Raw genomic sequence first — 17629 nt, 5'->3', positions numbered from 1 at the left:
GTCAGAAATCCACGAGAAACTACCGAGAGCGCAATGGCATCACATTTCAGGAGACAGCAACCCTGCAGATTGCGCTTCTCGAGGAATATCCGCTAGCGAACTGGGAAATCATGGTCTCTGGTGGCATGGACCGCAGTGCTTTATTTTCGCCGCAACAGCGCAAGAACTACATGAACTCTCAGAGCCAAATGAATGTTTATCCGAGGAAAGACGAATTATTTCGTTAGTAACACATCATCAAATGGATTTCACGCTCCTTTCAAAATTTTCAGCGCTTAAAAAACTCATTCATATCACCGCCTACATTCTACGTTTTGTCTTCAATTCGCGAAATGCGACAGAATTGAGGATTACTGGACCTTTATCGAAGGAAGAGAACGAAAAGGCGCTATCCCATTGGATTCGGGTCGTCCAAAGCAACAGTTTTAACGAAGAGATAGCTTGCCTTAAACAAAACAAGGAATTACCACGGAAAAGTAAAATCCTTTCGATGCGTCCGTACATCGATCAAGATGGGATTCTTAGAGTTGGTGGCAGACTTTGCCACTCCAACTTACCATACGAACAAAGGCATCCGGCACTGTTACCGAGACAGAGCAAATTAACAGAACTTCTAATACAACACGAGCACGAAAAACATTTTCACGGAGGTGCTCAACTACTAACTTCTGTCTTACAGAAACGTTATTGGATCGTCGGTCTTCGTGATGCCATACGTTTCCATATCAGAAGATGTGTTTCATGTGTACGACAGCAGGCAGTCACTGTAAAGCAACTTATGGGCGATTTACCACCAGCGAGAGTAAATCCTGCTCGGCCATTTTTGAAGTGTGGAGTCGACTACGCAGGACCATTTACCCTTAAACTAATGAAGGGACGAAGTCACCTCAGGTTTAAGGGATACATTGCCGTCTTCGCTTGCTTTACCACAAGATCAATTCATCTTGAACTTGTCAGTGACATGACCACCGAAGCATTTCTGGCAGCATTGAAACGCTTTGTTGCTCGACGAGGAAAATGCGCCGACATTTACAGTGACTGTGGAACCAACTTTACAGGAGCCGATCGAGAGATGAAAACATTCATCAAATTCATAGTCTCTACAAACAACAACGATCATGTGTCACGATGGCTCGCAGACGAAGGAATTAATTGGCACTTCAACCCGCCTGCTGCGCCACATTTTGGAGGCCTCTGGGAAGCCGGGGTGAAGTCCGTCAAGTATCATCTGAAACGAGTTCTTGGCACCATGGTTCTAAACTTTGAAGAAATGCAAACGCTTCTTTGCCAAATCGAAGCTTGCTTAAATTCACGTCCGTTAACGGCGTTAAGCTCGGATCCAAACGACTTCAATGCGTTGACACCTGGACATTTCCTAATCGGAGATGCGCTCACCGCAATACCCGAACCAGATCTCACTTCTGAAAACGTCAACCGCCTGTCACGTTGGCAATTGGGCCAACAAGTACTGCAGCACTTTTGGAACCGTTGGCGAAATGAATTCCTCTCTCGCCTTCAACAACGTCCAAAGTGGACTACACCAAAACCGAATCTACGAGTCGGCGACTTGGTCTTGCTCAAAGATGAAGATTTACCTCCAACCAAGTGGAGAATGGCAAGAATCACTGAACTTCATCCAGGACAAGACAATCAAGTTCGCGTCTTAACTGTCAGAACCTCTGACAAATCACTGAAAAGACCCGTAGTTAAATTATGCCAGTTACCACTAGACTGATTTTAATTGTATTCAAACTGTTTACTAAGGGTTATTTATGTATGCAAATGTAACTTTTCGGACTTTTACTATCTCATTTGAAATTCGTTATTTCAAGGCGGGCGGAATGTTCGGTTGTACACATCGTAATTTTGTATAGTACATCTACCTATATTCGTTTTCAAATGTTTATATAGCGCACGCGCGCGTGAAAGTGAGTTTTTGGTTGCTGTTAAAAAAGGTGTTATTTTTCGCGTGTAAAAATAAATTAACGGCCAGTTCTGTTTTGAAATAAGAGGAAAAAGGTTTACCGGTTTTTATGTCGGAAAAGTTCGCGTCTTTTATTTCGCTGTTCACGACACCCGGACAATGACTTCCTCGAGGCGAGGAAGAAATGTAAGCTTGTTGTCGATGGCAACTCCGATTACCTTCAGTTTGTCAACATAAGCAATGTTGAACACTCCCAACTTATAGATTATGAGTCTTTTCATAACACTCTTTGTGGCGAAGGTGATTGCTGCCGACTTCTTTATGGAAAATCTGAGCTTATAGACTTGGCTTCACTCAAAAGCCTGACAAACACCGCTGGGTAAGTTAAGAAAACAATCTTGAAAAGCTCGATGGTAATACCATCCTCTCCTGGCGCCTGGCCCTTTTTGAAGGAGTTGATGGTCTCCAAAACCTCATTACTCGTAAATGGTTCATCGTTCTGACTCATGAAGTCTTCTTGCAATGACTCCCTTATTGTCATGTGCACCTCCTCACTATCTACATAATAAAACTCTAAGCCATTTCGTCGCATTTTTTCCTGACTTATCGCATGGGACAAAGGGGGAGGGGGTCCCACGGTTATTATCACATGGGAAAAGGGGGAGGGGGTACCACGGTAGTTATCACATGGGAAAAGGGGGGAGGAGGTACTACGGTAATTATCACATTTTAAAAGGGGGGAGGTGGTACCATGGTAATTATCACATGGGGAAAAAGGGGAGGAAGGGCCTTACTGGGGTGGTTCTACTATGGGGAAAAGACTACCATGGAAATTATCGCGTGGAATAAAAGGGTCGGGGGCCCTACTGCGGTGGTTCGACTATGGGGTAAAGGGTGCCACGGTAATTCTCGCATGGGAAAAAGGGGGAGGAGGCCTTACTGGGGGGGGGGAGATTCGACTATGGGGTAAAGGGTACCACGGAAATTATCGCGTGGAATAAAAGGGTCGGGGGCCCTACTGCGGTGGTTCGACTATGGGGTAAAGGGTGCCACGGTCATTCTCGCATGGGAAAAGGGGGGAGGAGGCCTTACTGGGGGGGGGGTTCGACTATGGGGTAAAGGGTACCACGGAAATTATCGCGTGGAAAAAAGGGTCGGGGGCCTTACTGCGGTGATTCGATAATGGGGAAAAGGGTGCCTCGAAACACACCACTAGCTGAGTTCAATAGGTGGTTTTTTTCGCTTGTCCGGGGACAAAAAGTGTAAACTTTTTACCCTAAGACGTTTTATTCGCCTGTTCTCGGGGTAAGATTTACCCTGTCCCGAATTTTGTTCGCTTGTTCCAGAGCTCTAAAGTTACACTTTTTACTCCTCCTCGAAAGGAGGTGTAGAAGGAGTAATCTAGCTTTGTCATCTACTTAAATTTCGTTTCACGAAAACATGACGGGCAAGCTTTTATAAGTAACCTTTAACCTTTAACTACTCCCTTCTTACTCCAAATCGTTTTTTTCGTCAAGACAGAATTGAAGTAAAATGACGTCTTTAATCTTCAATTATATTAGTTTTAAGATTCTTACTCTTTAAACTAATTAGATTTACAGAAAATACTACCTAAGAACGGTTATAAACTCGTGAATTTGCTATATATATATATATTATTAATACAGATTTGTTATTGTTAAAGATTTAAAAATTTTAAGAAACTATGTATTCTAATATGGCGCCTTCGCGTAAAAAAACGCGTCTCTTTTTCTTTATTTAATATTTATAAGGTAATATTTTTTTTAAATTATGAATTATACATAAATATATTGCGAAAAGGTAGTTTAACTTACTATCCTATTTAGAAAAAAACAAGGTAAAGTGGAAAACCGAAGAAAAACCATTTTCCCGCGATTTCGCGTGTATTCCCCGCCTTTGGTGATAGTAGGTTTTTGGTCGTATGTACCGCCCCTATCGGGATTATTCCTACACGCAAATTGACCTTAGATGCGAGGCGATTGACGGGGCCGCTAAAGCGCGGTATGCGTGATCGAAGTTGGCTGTGCCCCGGGCGAACAGGTGACAGGCCCCGCCATAGACGGCAGCATTCTAGGTACCTATGAGATTTCTATGGGCTCACTAGTCAGGCTGACTACTAAACAAATATCCTTATGTCCAACCCTGTTTACGAACCTTGAATTTTGTGGCAGTCTTGGAAATAACCATAGATATAATAAATGTATATAAAGGTCTAGATAAATTTCGGGGCGTCTAAGCCTAACATAAAATACGGAATTGACACCTAGCAGACACCGAGGAAGGCACGTGACCCAGAGCGTGAGCTCTCTTGGCATTTTAGTACTAGGTGCTTGACCTTTCCGCAGGCGGTAGTCTTTGGACACCATCTGCTGGTGACTTTTAGTATAATTTTAAAGCAGGAGACAATAACTCTCGCGACGATAGCACGAGCTTTCTTACCGATAGATAGCGCCTTATAAGGTTAGCCCGCAGAAATTACGCGTTTCTGCTAGCTGTCACCTCCGTATTCACTCCCTTTGAAATATTTTATCTAGACCTTTATATATGTTTCCTATATCTATGGAAATAACACGCGTCCACTGGTCCAAAACCAGTTTATTAATTGCTTGGACCAGTTTTTTAATTAAAATACTGGGGGTCACTGGTCCGTAGGACCAATTTAATAATTCACTTTTTTTGTGGGCAATGAGGCGGGACCAGTTTCAAAATTCAAGCTTTCTTCCAATTTCTACTCCGACTTTTTTCTTTCTAACACAATAAACGTCACACTAGAGATGAAGGGCTTACGAAGTTACCAGCAACTTTTAGTAGTGGTATTAAGTTACAATGAATAATGAAGTAAAACACCACGCGGCGCGATTCACGATTCGCGCCTTCTTGAATTATAAACATTTATATGGTTTCTAGAGTTTAGACCTATCCACATTTCACATTCCATAAAAAATCATTTACAATGGGACCAATAGAAAAAAAAATCATGGTAAGGGTCACTAGTCCTAAGGACCAGTTTATTTTTGTAGACAATAGTGGTCACTAATCCTAAGGTCTAGTTTTAAAAAATTCCTTATTTCCAAGACTGTTTTGTGGAATAGAAAAATATTGAATTTCATAATTTTTCATATAGCTGTCTGCAAGATTGTCTGTTGAAAATCTGTGTTTCTTTTCCTTTTTACTGTATTAAAAATATAAAAATATTTGGTATTATATTGAAATTGTGGCTATGGAGGACGGAAATTTCTCCCTAAATCAAATTCTCAGAACCACGTCTGGAAGCATTTTGATAAATTTATTGAAATCTGTAAGTTTTTAGATTAAACCTTTTTTTGCCTTGGCATTTTTTACACAGCAGAAGATGGCTGAAACCAATGCTTACGTTCTGTAATAGCGTTTTCACTGGGTAATCTCGAGCGCCTGAAAAGGTTTTACACTCTACCGAGAGGTATGAATGTGCAAGCAATTTTGGAGTACTGTCAGAGCTTCCCAGTGGAAATTGCTATATCAGTATAAATCTTCCCCTTCAAGTTGCTAGAAGCTACGCTACTGCTAATTTCTTACATAAATTGAGCAGGTGCGATCGAATTGCTTCCTCGAAGTATATTAAACTGTAATATTATATTAGATAGATGGTATTAAAGACCTTGTGCTTGAAACTGGATTGCCAGCACTTTTGGACCAAATTTCTAATCTCAGAGCGCTTAAAGTAGGCAAAAAAAAACAAATTTGGAATCATTTTGTGCTAAATAATAGCTATAATTGTAGTCAGTTGGAGTTGAAGTTGTGTTTGAACTCAAAGCGGGGCCATCATTAGGCGAAACTCTCAGGTATGACTCTAGTTAATTTTTAAACAAATAAATAGGTAGTTTAGAAAATAATCTCCCTATATGTAGATGCGTTTACATTACGAGGCCAACATTAGAAGCTACAAGACTCATTGCGGAGCAAATAACTGTAGATCAGCAAACTGGTCGAAATAGTATAAAACCTAGACAGTATTATATCATTTACATTCCACGGAAGGTAAATAAAAGAGGTAAATAGTTTAATTTAGCAAATTATTGTTCAATTATTTTTTTTCTAGTTGCACATATGTGAGATGTTATTGGAGCAAGAAGGGGTATACGAAAAAGTTACTATAAAAGAATTTCCATTGGGTCTTATTTCAATGGATACCGATGTATTTTCACTTCAAATACCGGATTTCTATCCCACATTCTTTTTTGTACGGAATAAATTTTTAAATTGTCACAATTTTTTTAATTAATATTTTGTTTTATAATTTTTGGTAGGATGAAGATTATACATGGGTGCATACAGTTGGATCATCGTTAATACAGTTACAAAAACTCATTGGTGTGATTCCCAATATATACGGCCAGGGCACGTGTGCGAAGATGGTTTTTGAAACTATGAAACTTATGAAACATTGTGTCGAGATGCCAAACATTGTTCCACTTATAGGCAATCTTATACTTATTGATAGAGGTAAGCATGTTTCATTAGATTTTTTATGTATTATTTGCCTATTAACAACAAATTACCATTGTAGACACAGATTACGCTTCTGTATTTCTATCACAAATGACGTATGAAAGTTTGTTGGATGAAATTTTTGGGATTAATGGAGGTTAGTCAACAAGATTGTATATCATGTCACGGACAATTTTCCTCAAATTTAAATTTTTAGGGAAAGTTACTTTTGAAAAGAATGTTACGGGATCTAACGAACCAGTCAAACTCGCTCTGAATAGCTCTGATCCGGTATGAAACTTGTTTTTTAAAAATTATTATTATAATATTAGCTGATATTTTTTTTCTTCTGTAGGTGTTTTTAGAAATAAGGGACAACCATTTTAGTACCGTATTTAATATACTGAAGGAGAAGGCGACGCATTTAAAATCAAAACACGATGTACGTATTTCACTTCTTGCTGTTGAGATGTCACCCTTAAGAAAATCTTATGTTAGTTAGAAAGTCCGTCAAAAATTAGCAAGTTTTGTTTATAATTAAAATATTGAAAAGCTAGACTATGCATCTTCGTAGCAGGCTTAATGTAACAGCTGCGAAAAGGTTGGAGGACTTCTTGCAAGCAGATTGGGAATGGTTCACCTGGTGAGCCTGTTTCATAGGTCCCTAATCAATATTTTTGAGGAATTATGGATCATACATAGTAAGATTTTAGTCAGGAACACTTAGATATAGAACCTTCAAAAACGTTTTTCGGCTTTTGTTTGTCACTGGGTTTATTTAATGTATATTTAAAAATATGTAAATAGCAGATTTCTAGGCATGTTTGATTTTTGGGTTTCGAGCCGAGCTTCGATTATGAAAAATTTCACTTTTAGAGTATCGAGCTGAGCTTGTAAATTTTATTGAGCTTTCGAACCTTTAGGCTTAGTTTAAAAAGTGGTTTCGAGTACTCGAATAATTAGCCACTGGGCTGTATTTCATCAGAACTTGTACTTTCATCAGATGAGGAATCATTTAAACTAGAATCTTCACTTTCATCACTAGGTTCTACTATTTCTTCATTTAAAGAATATTTACTGCCAGAGCTTTTACGTTTATTTGAAGCCATATTTGCACCCAACAAGAAATCTTAAGCCGAGACTAAAAGGAATTTTTTAGTAGCTTTTCCCGCCATTTTTAAAAGCTCGCAATTAGTGCCTTGGTAAGAATAATAGATTTTAGTACACGAAAGGTAAGCCTAGGCCTCGATTTAAGGCTCTAACAAATTTCAAGCTTTTCAACTAAGCTCGAAGCTTGAGCGAGTACTCAAACGAAATCGAGTACTAGCACATGCCAGCAGATTTCGAATGTTTCCTATAGAAAAACCATACTTTGTGCTCTCAAAGGTGAATCATTTTTCCCATCAGCACATGTGCAACAGTTATACTGTGTTTCGTTGCTGCACAGTTTAACAGGTTTAGACACTTCCCAAATTCACAAGTTGGGGTTCATTGGAAAGAAAAAAATGTTTAAGGGAATTTTGGAAACCTGATTTGAATATTCAGCAATGAAAACCCAGGTAATCAGGGCTTTTCGAGTCGAGTACTGGATCCTTATACAATCGCAGTGCTAAATGTAAATGATTATAACTTTTTCGTCATTATTGATAGAAAAAAATTTGCGAGAGTAATTATTGCTTATTTTTGTCTGCCCTCATCAGTAATATAACGTTTTCTCAGTGTCTAATTTTCTTGTCACATTTTGTATTTATAAAATTTTCTCTAGGAAAGAAGGGGGATGCAAATTATGGATTTGAAAAAATTTGTTCAAGCTGAATTGAAAGATGTGCAGCAACAGCACAAATCTCTTTCCCTTCACATTGGCGCATGCGAGGTAATAATTAAGGAAAAGGCTGAAGAATTTGAACAACTTCTCAACACTGAACAATGTAAGACGCCTCTAGTAATGATCCCATTTTTTATTGCGACAATTAATTTCTAAATTAGCCTTACTAGAAGGTGAAGATTTGAGAGAATCGATCAACTACATTGAAGAATGTATAATAAAGCAAGAACCAATTTGGAAATCTCTTCGCCTGTTGTGTCTACTATCAATTACTCAAGATGGGATTCCAACCAGGGATTTCAAACTGCTGATAGGACACTTTCTTCAGAGTTATGGCCATGATCGTTTAGTTACCATTCACGCTTTGAAGAAACTGGGTCTCTTGAAAGAACAAGCTTCTTCCAACGCTGTACAAATGAACACTGTAGGAGCTGCCACGGCAAACAAACTTGCTGGAAAGTTTATGGCAGCTGTTAATTATAAAAAAAGTTCCTTCACTTCTTTAGCCAAAAAGTTGGGTTTGGTAAGTTATTTCAGTATTTTTCAAAGTTAATTAAATTATATTTTAAGAAGCATTTTCCCTGACATGGATAGGGAGGTTCCAGTTGCCAAATCTTTGTTATTCCCCACTCTTTTAACTGGCGAGACAGTTCCTGTGCGTGAGCTTTTCTGCACCCAGCGGTTGAGATAAATGCTCTCGGTTTTTGGCGGGGAACATTTAGCTTCTGTTGTTGCTGTGTCATCCCTCCTCTCTCATGTGGAAGTTTTTGACATGCAGCTAGAAGGGGGAGTGAACTCAGTGAGAGAGGGGGAGCAATGAGTCTTACTTTAAAGCTATTGCTATCCGATAACGTCTTTTCATAAACTTCTGGCATTTTATATAATTTTAGACGAACAGTTATTGATATCATGATTTTAATGATTAATTGCTTGTTAATTGTCACAGGGTTCGTACACGACCTGGAATACCTGGAAAACCTGGAAAAGTCAGGGAATTTTAAAATGTTTCCAAAAGGTCAGGGAAAAGTCAGGGAATTTTAAAAGGTTTCCAAAAGGTCAGGGAAAAGTCAGGGAATTTTAAAATGTTTCCAAAAGGTCAGGGAAAAGTCAGGGAATTTTAAAATGTTTCCAAAAGGTCAGGGAAAAGTCAGGGAATTTTAAAATGTTTCCAAAAGGTCAGGGAAAAGTCAGGGAATTTTAAAATGTTTCCAAAAGGTCAGGGAAAAGTCAGGGAATTTTAAAAGGTTTCCAAAAGGTCAGGGAAAAGTCAGGGAATTTTAAAATGATTCCCAATGGTCAGGGAATAGTCAGGGAAATTGAAAATGGTCCAAAATAGTGAGGGAATTTTAAAATGACCCCAAAAACAAATCCGGCAAATAAATTTTTGAAAAATGTATTAAAAATACACAATTAACATATTTCAAGATTTTACCTCAAAACATAAATTTATTCTACAAAAATGGTCAGGGAAATTTGGCAATTTAGTCAGGGAAAACCTGGAAATGTCAGGGAATTTAATACCGGAAATTTTGTACGAACCCTGTGTCATTAAAATTGCCTATACTTACCCAGTAATCTAAAAAACTACTGATACTAATTTTAATGGATTTTTTAAAAGCCAAATTTCTCAAAAACTTTGGGTAGTTAAGTTGGTAAGACGAGTTTTTTTGGTAGAAATTGGTTTTGATAAAATATGAAAAAATTGGTATCAGTAAAGATTAACCTAATTGTTGGTAATTGATAAAAAATAAGTATCAGAGTGAGTTAGATTTCTACGTCAACCAAGATGTCTTTTCATCATTTATATTCTTAAATTTTTTTAAGATACCACCTCATGACGAAAATTACAACTATTTGATTCCTTCTAATTCCGGTTATGTGTTTAGTGGCACGTACATTCCTCTAAGCTGTCGCTTTGCAGATGAAGTAAGTTTCGTCTTGTATATACAGAAATAAAATAATATTTTACTATTTAGTATTAAATTCTTAAGCCATCTAGCTTTGAATCCATTGTTTTAAAAAAGTAGTATTTGATGTTTTTTGTGACAATTTTGATTTAAGATTTTGCTAAAAGATGGGATATCTTTAATTGAAGAGCCCCTAAAGCAACTGCCAGGGTACACTATCAAACATAAAGACCAAAGGCGGAATGCACCAAGTGGTTCCAGTTTCTCCAAAGAGTCTGCCTCTTCTAAAACTACTCTTGTATTCTTCCTGGGAGGAGTTACAAATGCGGAAATTGCCGCCTTGAGATTTCTAGGACGTCAAAGAGGTAAATATATTTGTTCTGGTACAAATTAGATCAAGAATATGCTTAAGGTAATAACTTTACTTTGGGTATTTAGGTCACACGTTTTTGATCGCTACCACATCCATGTTTAGCTGTAAAAACTTGTTTTCTCATTTTTTAAATGATAAAAAGTGATAATTTATAAATTGCATATGTAATAGTACATAACCTTGTAAATAGATAAATTATACTTTATTAAATTAAATGCGCACTGTTATTGAAAGTGAACAACTATTACAATACAAAGTTATACAAGTGTTTTTAAATTCGTAAGCTTCTTCCTCTTCCAACATGTATGATCCTCCACAACGACACCTATGTTCGTAACACTGGGTTTGGGAATTCAGTACCATTTTACTTAAGTCCATTTTGTCATCGTGAAGAGGGCCAATATCTTGCCCTTCTTGTGCCTTAAGTTCCGCATCATAACGTTTTCGTAAAATATCATCTTGCAAAACTTTCCAAGCTTTCTCAATATTGCAGAAATGTTCAAGTTGTTCTCCCGAATTTTCTGTTACAAAGGTGGATGATTTATCTGGGTGGTGTAGAAGTAACAGTTTGTGGTAGGACTGTTTTATGTCCTCTCTAGACGCATCTGATGAAACTTGTAATAATTCATAATAATTTAGTTCGTTTTTGTACTCCATTACAACAATTTCTGATCAATAGATTAAAATTCAAATTGGTTAAAACATAGTGAAGCAACCAAAGCTCAGTTTACAATGTACAGTAAAATAAAAATCTGGTAAAATCTAAATCACTAATAATTAAAACTACCCCTCTTTGGAATATAATTTGTCAACTTTTACAAGATAAAATCTTGGATAAAGAAATGTCTAAGATAAAACTTCCCTTCTTTGTAAAATACTTCTACAAGTCAAGGTTTATTCTTGCGCACTCGACTTTCGAATCAAACTGTCAAATCGTTTTCCCTCCCTCAAAAGTACACAGCATTGCCACAACTACAAAGAGTCTGGGAAATAAGCTTTTTCAATATCTAGTCAGCCAGATCCGTCATGTTTTTAACGTATCTGATTTTGATAAGAAATGCCAAATTAGCTGCTTTACATTACCTGAATTTAAAAAGTCCGTACTTTAACTTTATCGTAACTCTTTTTTGAATATTTTTTAAAATTTTTTAATAATTCTATATTATCATCAGTGGCTTAGCGTACACAGGGTTTGCCAGAAAGGTTTCCCTGGGCCCCGACCTTTTGTTTCCGAACAATAAGGGAATAAAAGCTTATAACTAAAGAATAAAAAAAATGACTTAAACGGCTTATGAATTACCACGGCCAACTTAGATCCACTGCCGAGTAGCAGTGGATCTAAGTTGGCCGTGGAATTACAAAGCAGTAGGTTTAGCCATTGAGTTAGGTATATTAATCTAGAGATCCAATCAAATCTACTCCCTGCGAAGCAAGTTTTTAAAATTACAAATGTGCCGTCTGCTCTAAAACGACGAGAAAGCTTTACCATTCGGCCCGTGGCGCCATCTGATTTTTGATGTGACAGGTGATCTTAAATCTTTTTGCCGGCAAACGCGATAGATGCAGGGCATGAAATAAACACAGGACACTGGACATTGTCCGATAAATTTTGCATATGTTCGATAACTTTTCAAAATCTTAGGGGGTTCATTGGATATTTGTCCGATAACTTTTTCAAGAAACTGGGAATGTTTTTTTTCTACAAAATAAAAATATTAACAACTATTTTACAAAAAATATGAGGAAGTACCGAGTTACTGAAATTGATACTTGATAGTGTATTCTGTAACTATAAGTCTGTGCTGTGGCGGTGCTAAAGAGAGAGTTATAGCCACCTGGCGGCCAGGGCCGTAGCCAGGCTACAGATGTAGACCGGGCGCAAGGGGGGATTATTCCTCGTTTCGGTTTGTCTCTCCGTCAGAAAATCGAGAGCTCCTCTAGTCGCAGTCGCGTGTGACGTAGTTGGATCCCTTCTTCGAAGCGCCTAGACACAATGATGAGGCGTCTTACAATCTCAAAACCATGTATAAACTAAGTCTGTCATTTTAAAAACTTCAATCGTTTTTATAAGAATGTAGGACTATAAAGGAACTTATGGCACACAGTTCAGGACAAAGTTCAACCAAAAATATGTATATATTTTTGTAAATATAAAGGTGTTTTTAAGTTAAATATATTTAAACTTTAAATAACACGCTACTAATACTTTATCACTTTCTTTATACTATATTTCATTTCTTGTTCTTTTTTGAAGGAATGGCAGTGGGTATTCAGAGCCTCTTTAGGCTCTTTGTATTGGGTTCATCAATTCTACTCTCAGATCTCTTGGATAATCTTCTTCATAGAAATGTTCTGAGCAAATCCTTGCATATTTCACATTTATTTTGTCTTGGGAACGTCCGCAAGCGGTTATCCATTTTTGCCTTATAGTTATTTGAGATGGGAATAGATGGTATGACAAATTCTTCTTTCGGGTGACAATTAAGGAATTATTGCACCCGTGAACCGAGCATTTTAATCCGTGCATTACTGTATTATGTTGAGTTCATGACAACTTGACAAGCCTTTATTAACAAAATTCAAAATAACCGCCTTTAAAATATTAAAAGTTAAGCCTCGGCTATAAAATTCATGGTTTAAAATAGTCAAAAATACTATTATTATATAACTATACCATTTAACACTAGTAAAAATGTAATACTATAATGGATCTAATTTATGGGTAAACGATTAATGCTTACCTGAATTTTAATCCACAAAGGAATTTTATAAAAAGGCGGACGCGGGCTGCCTGCCTCTCCCGCTCGGCTATCTTCCCACCGCGGAGTTTCTGAGTTACGCGACGCCTGTTTATTTTCGTTGTAGATCGTTCGCTGGGATCCAGCTACGTCACACACCAGGAAAAAACCATGTTTTCCCCCCGTTTTTTTCTCAGCAGATATCGCTATTCCCGACCCCGCGTTATACGCTAACCTTATAATACACAGTATTTTTACCAACCTTGGACCGGGCGAACCGTAATTTAGAAGGGGCCAGTTGTATTCAGTGCCATCTTTATAGATTTAGTTCGAGGAACGCCAGGTCGGGCGAAAACAATTCCAGTACGGGCGGCGCCCATACTGCCCCCCCCCCCCCTGGCTACGGGCCTGCTGGCGGCCCTGGCAGGCAGTGGCGGCCCGGGATCTGGGGACCGGGGAAGCTGTGTTGGGGGAGCCTTGGAGGGTGGGAACAAAACAATACTGTAGTGTACACTCTCGGGTGGGAAAAAAAACTCGACTTGACTGACTGACTCACGTCACGAGTCACGAGACTCCGCTGCTCGTATAAAATAAAAGTGTGAAGCCACAGAGGGGGGGGGGGGTCATTGGAAAATGTCCGATAACATTTTTGAAATAAGTGGGGGTCACTGGACAAATGTCCGATAACTTTAATTTATTATTTCCTGCCCTGGATAGATGGCCACATGGGTAGAATTTTATAGTTTTATCGTCATTTTAGAGCAGACGGCACTCAAGTCTGGTGCCATGTCCGGTGGTTCAAGACTGGCAGTCGTCCCAGGAAACTTCTAACGTGAAACAACGCAGATGAAGTAGTCACGGATCAGCAGAAGGTTGCGGAGTGTCTGGCTATTTCAGCCGGCGCCGATATCCATCCCCAACCGGTCCTTAGGCCGGATCAGGTTTATGTTCCAGAACTAATTTTGGCGACACCTGCCACCCGTTACAACGCTCCTTTTTCCGAAATGGAACTCTACGGCGTCATCTCAGGATTACACAACATTTCCCCGGGAGTGGACAACGTGTTGAACTTAATAATCAAAAACACCACTCCTGCGTTCCGTAGGGCACTCTTGACTCTCTATAACGGTTTTTGGGAAGTGGGAATCATGCCCTCGAGGTGGAAACAAGCCATTTTGCATCCAATCTTGAAACCGGGCAAGTCTCCTACCGATGCGACCTCTTACAGGGATATCTCTCTGCTCCCGAACCTGGGGAAGATTTATGAAAAACTGGTTCTTGCCCGGCTGGTTTGGTTCTTGGAGACTAACCACGTTCTTCCACAGGAACAATCCGGCTTCCGGAAGGGCCGTCAAGCAACAGACAACGCAATCAGGCTTGTAACGGCGGCTCAATGCGCCAAGGCCACAGGTCAGCATTTTCTTGCGGTTTTCCTAGACCTTAAGGACGCTTTCGGGAGCGTCCATCACAAAGCGCTTTTATATAAACTCCAAAGCTACGGCCTCAAGGGCAACCTCCTCCGTTGGGTGGCAAGTTTCCCGGAGAACCGGACGTCCCAAGTCAGAGTTAATGGAGAGCTATCAGCGCCTTTTAGTGTTACGAGAGGCGTTCCCCAGGGCAGCTCTATCAGTCCAATCCTCTTTAGCGTCATGCTGGACGGGATCCCCGGGCTTTGTCCTAAAGCGATTTGTCAAGGGGAACACGCAGACGATATTGCAGCCTGGATTGGTGGGCGGAGTCTTCACATTCTGTACGAGACTATGCAAGTCGCTCTGGATAATATTTCAGCCTACGGAGTCACATGGGGCCTCAACTTCCAGCCACTCAAATGCTAGTACATGGTCATCTCCAAAGTGAAACAGATCCCACTAGGTCTCACTCTCAACCTAGGAAGCACCCTCCTGGCACGCGTGCCCTCCTACAGGTACTTAGGGGGAGTAATCGATGATGGCCTTTCCTGGAACATGAAGCGTTTAAACCTCTTGCGGGCAGTCTCAGCGACTACTTGGGGGGTGGGCCGGGGAATTCTATGGCTTCTGACACCCACCTAATCCGCTCTCGATTGGACTACTCCAGCCCTCTCTATGCGTCAGAGTCGGCAACCCTGCTTGCCAAGTTGGATAAGGTCCAAAATGTGGCTCTTCGAGTTATTTTGGGAGTTCCGCCATCTACGCCTATCAGGTTGATGGAAGCCGAGGCAGTTCTTCAACCGCTGAGTTCTAGGAGACACCTATTAGACTTACTCACTTTGGCTCCGTGCGGAGCAGTTGATACTCCTGATTTCTATCCAGCTCTCATAAGGAAGACACTTGCTCCCCTGGAGATCTTGGAGCACCGCTTTCCTCTGGGCAGGCTCCCCTTTCTTCTTCGGGCGTGGCGTTTGGCTCAGGATCACAATCTAACCTGGCTATTCCACTCCAGCAGGCGGTACATTCCCCTCAAGTCAACCCCGCCACCTGATTGACTGCGATGAGTGGAGTGTGATGCTCTGGTAGGCGGATCTGATTGACTGCGATGAGTGGAGTGTGATGCTCTGGTAGGCGGATCTGATTGACTGCGATGAGTGAAGTGTGATGCTCTGGTAGGCGGATCTGCGATGAGTGGGGATATCAGTTTCGTTCTGCGGTTGGTCAATAGTATAAGGGCCAAGCGTGTGATATGTATTGGAGATCATGCCCTTCTTTACTTGCCGTAGTTACCATGTTTCTGGGGATAGTGTTGGCTTGACGTGACATGTTGCACCCCCATTGTTCGAGGAAATATCGTGACCTGTGAATGAATTTCTGGGGCGCACCGTGCCTGGCGAAATGGGGATCGAGGAAGTGGATTACAGCGTTAGCATCCGTGGCTTCGACGAATTTGAGTAGTAGTCTACCAGTAAGATAAAAAAGGACGTGAAAAAGGTCGGTAAACACAGTCTCTCAAGGCAGCGCGAGGGAACGGGTGGTGGCCGAATAGGGAGGGGCATGTTGGTGGGGTCACGAGCACGGAAAAGTATAGAAAAGCAGACATAATCTGTGCTGTTCATGGTCATGGATAGCCATTAGAGGTCGATTTTATCTCGAGCTGCTGAACATAAAGGTTGTCACCATGATATTAAAGGCCTTCAGAAGAATGCAATTCTTCTTTATGTACCCAAAGTGAGGACTTTGTAGAGGGAGAGGGACATGGAGAGGGACTGGCAAAAGAGATCTGCGAGGGTAGCTTGACAAAAAGATTTTTGTTAAGGTGTCGAGAGGATTGGGGTCTAAATCTTGAGGGTTGAGCTCCATCTGAAGTCAAGGGACCCGGGACAGTGCGTCGGCCAGTGGTAAATGGGTGTCAGGCACATAAGTGATCTGAAGACTGTAACGGAGAACGCGCTTCTGATTAATTAAACTATTGGCTTGAGACTATCATAAAAACTGATTGTATTGCACAAGAGAAAGACGTGATTGGTGGGGATCATTTTGATCAGTCTGCGTATCGTGAAAGCCATAAAATAAGATAACCATCAGAAAATGCGGTGCCAACTTTGTAAGAACCAGAGACAGATACAGGAAATAGACTAACAATTTCATCGAAGGAATTCTATATGTAGCAGTACATTGGTATATAGATAAAATAACAATAGATTTAAAATACAATGCCCGTCAATTTAAAAAAAAATACTGAGAACATAAAACCGGCTTTAAAAACTACTAGATATAAGCTATATCATGGCGTTCATATGAGATTATTTATTTAGTGAAATAAATTTATTATTGATTTTTCATTTCCAAAATCCAAAGAAAGATGACGCCACCGTCGAGTGATAAAGATTATTGTCCGTCTGAAATTTGTCCGGTGGAAACCTATATTTTCGAATCCCAGTACTGGGATTGGGGTAGTAGCATTTGTCCGAATTTCATTCGTCCGAATAGTGTCGCGTTTGTCCGCGAATACTCATTTGTCCGAACTCTAAAACCGAAATTGTTCCATTTGTACTAATTTAATGACCTTGAGTGTCATTTGTCTGAACGAGTAGCATTTGTTCGAATTTCCATCGCAAAAATAGTGTTTCGTATATGCATTATGTCCGAATTTCTTTAACCAAATATTGGCTGGGTTTGGTGTTAATTCAGGGTTAGGTTAGGTTAGTTATGTTAACCAATGTATAACGTTGGGACAAATGACATTTCGGACATTTGACAAACGGATAGAACGGTTAAATTTCCAACAAATTATACAAAATAATTTTCGGACAAATTAAATCTGAGCCATATTTTTACAGTTCGTACAAATGCGCCTCGATTCGGACAAATGAAATTCGTACTAATGCTACCAAATCCTGGGATTGTGCCACTCTTGGGGCGCGTCAAGTTATCGAGATCTAAATCTTACCGTAAGACTTTG

General features: G+C 39.8%; 2 protein-coding genes across 2 annotated transcripts; one reads left to right on the top strand and one right to left on the bottom strand.

The window, feature by feature from the left end:
* The first annotated feature begins 5042 nt into the window (after positions 1-5042).
* Positions 5043-10757, top strand: LOC149921163 (vacuolar protein sorting-associated protein 33B-like). The gene is made up of 14 exons (XM_090163528.1): positions 5043-5243; positions 5565-5645; positions 5705-5766; positions 5833-5962; positions 6024-6164; positions 6232-6427; positions 6492-6569; positions 6630-6703; positions 6768-6854; positions 8178-8340; positions 8399-8760; positions 10062-10163; positions 10299-10509; positions 10583-10757. The coding sequence occupies exons 1-14, from the start codon at positions 5166-5168 to the stop codon at positions 10660-10662; spliced, it is 1845 nt and encodes a 614-aa protein (XP_090019654.1). The 5' UTR covers positions 5043-5165; the 3' UTR covers positions 10663-10757.
* On the bottom strand, positions 10728-11574 carry LOC149921162 (DPH4 homolog). The gene has a single exon (XM_090163529.1). The coding sequence runs from the start codon at positions 11172-11174 to the stop codon at positions 10728-10730; it is 447 nt and encodes a 148-aa protein (XP_090019655.1). The 5' UTR covers positions 11175-11574.
* Between the last annotated feature and the right edge of the window lie 6055 nt (positions 11575-17629).

This window comes from Leiobunum rupestre, chromosome 11 (genome assembly GCF_980474605.1).
Source record: "Leiobunum rupestre chromosome 11, qqLeiRupe1.1.hap1, whole genome shotgun sequence".
Classification (NCBI taxonomy): domain Eukaryota; kingdom Metazoa; phylum Arthropoda; class Arachnida; order Opiliones; family Sclerosomatidae; genus Leiobunum; species Leiobunum rupestre.
Note: the sequence above shows the minus strand (reverse complement) of the source record. Positions and strands in the feature narration are given on the sequence as shown.

Bases quoted from the DNA above. Each gene is read 5' to 3' on its own strand.
- LOC149921163 (XM_090163528.1), top strand. From the start codon at position 5,166: ATGGAGGACGGAAATTTCTCCCTAAATCAAATTCTCAGAACCACGTCT. The intron at 10,164-10,298 runs GTAAGTTTCGTC...TTTTGATTTAAG, and splicing joins GCTGTCGCTTTGCAGATGAA to ATTTTGCTAAAAGATGGGAT. The intron at 10,510-10,582 runs GTAAATATATTT...TTGGGTATTTAG, and splicing joins ATTTCTAGGACGTCAAAGAG to GTCACACGTTTTTGATCGCT.
- LOC149921162 (XM_090163529.1), bottom strand. From the start codon at position 11,174: ATGGAGTACAAAAACGAACTAAATTATTATGAATTATTACAAGTTTCA.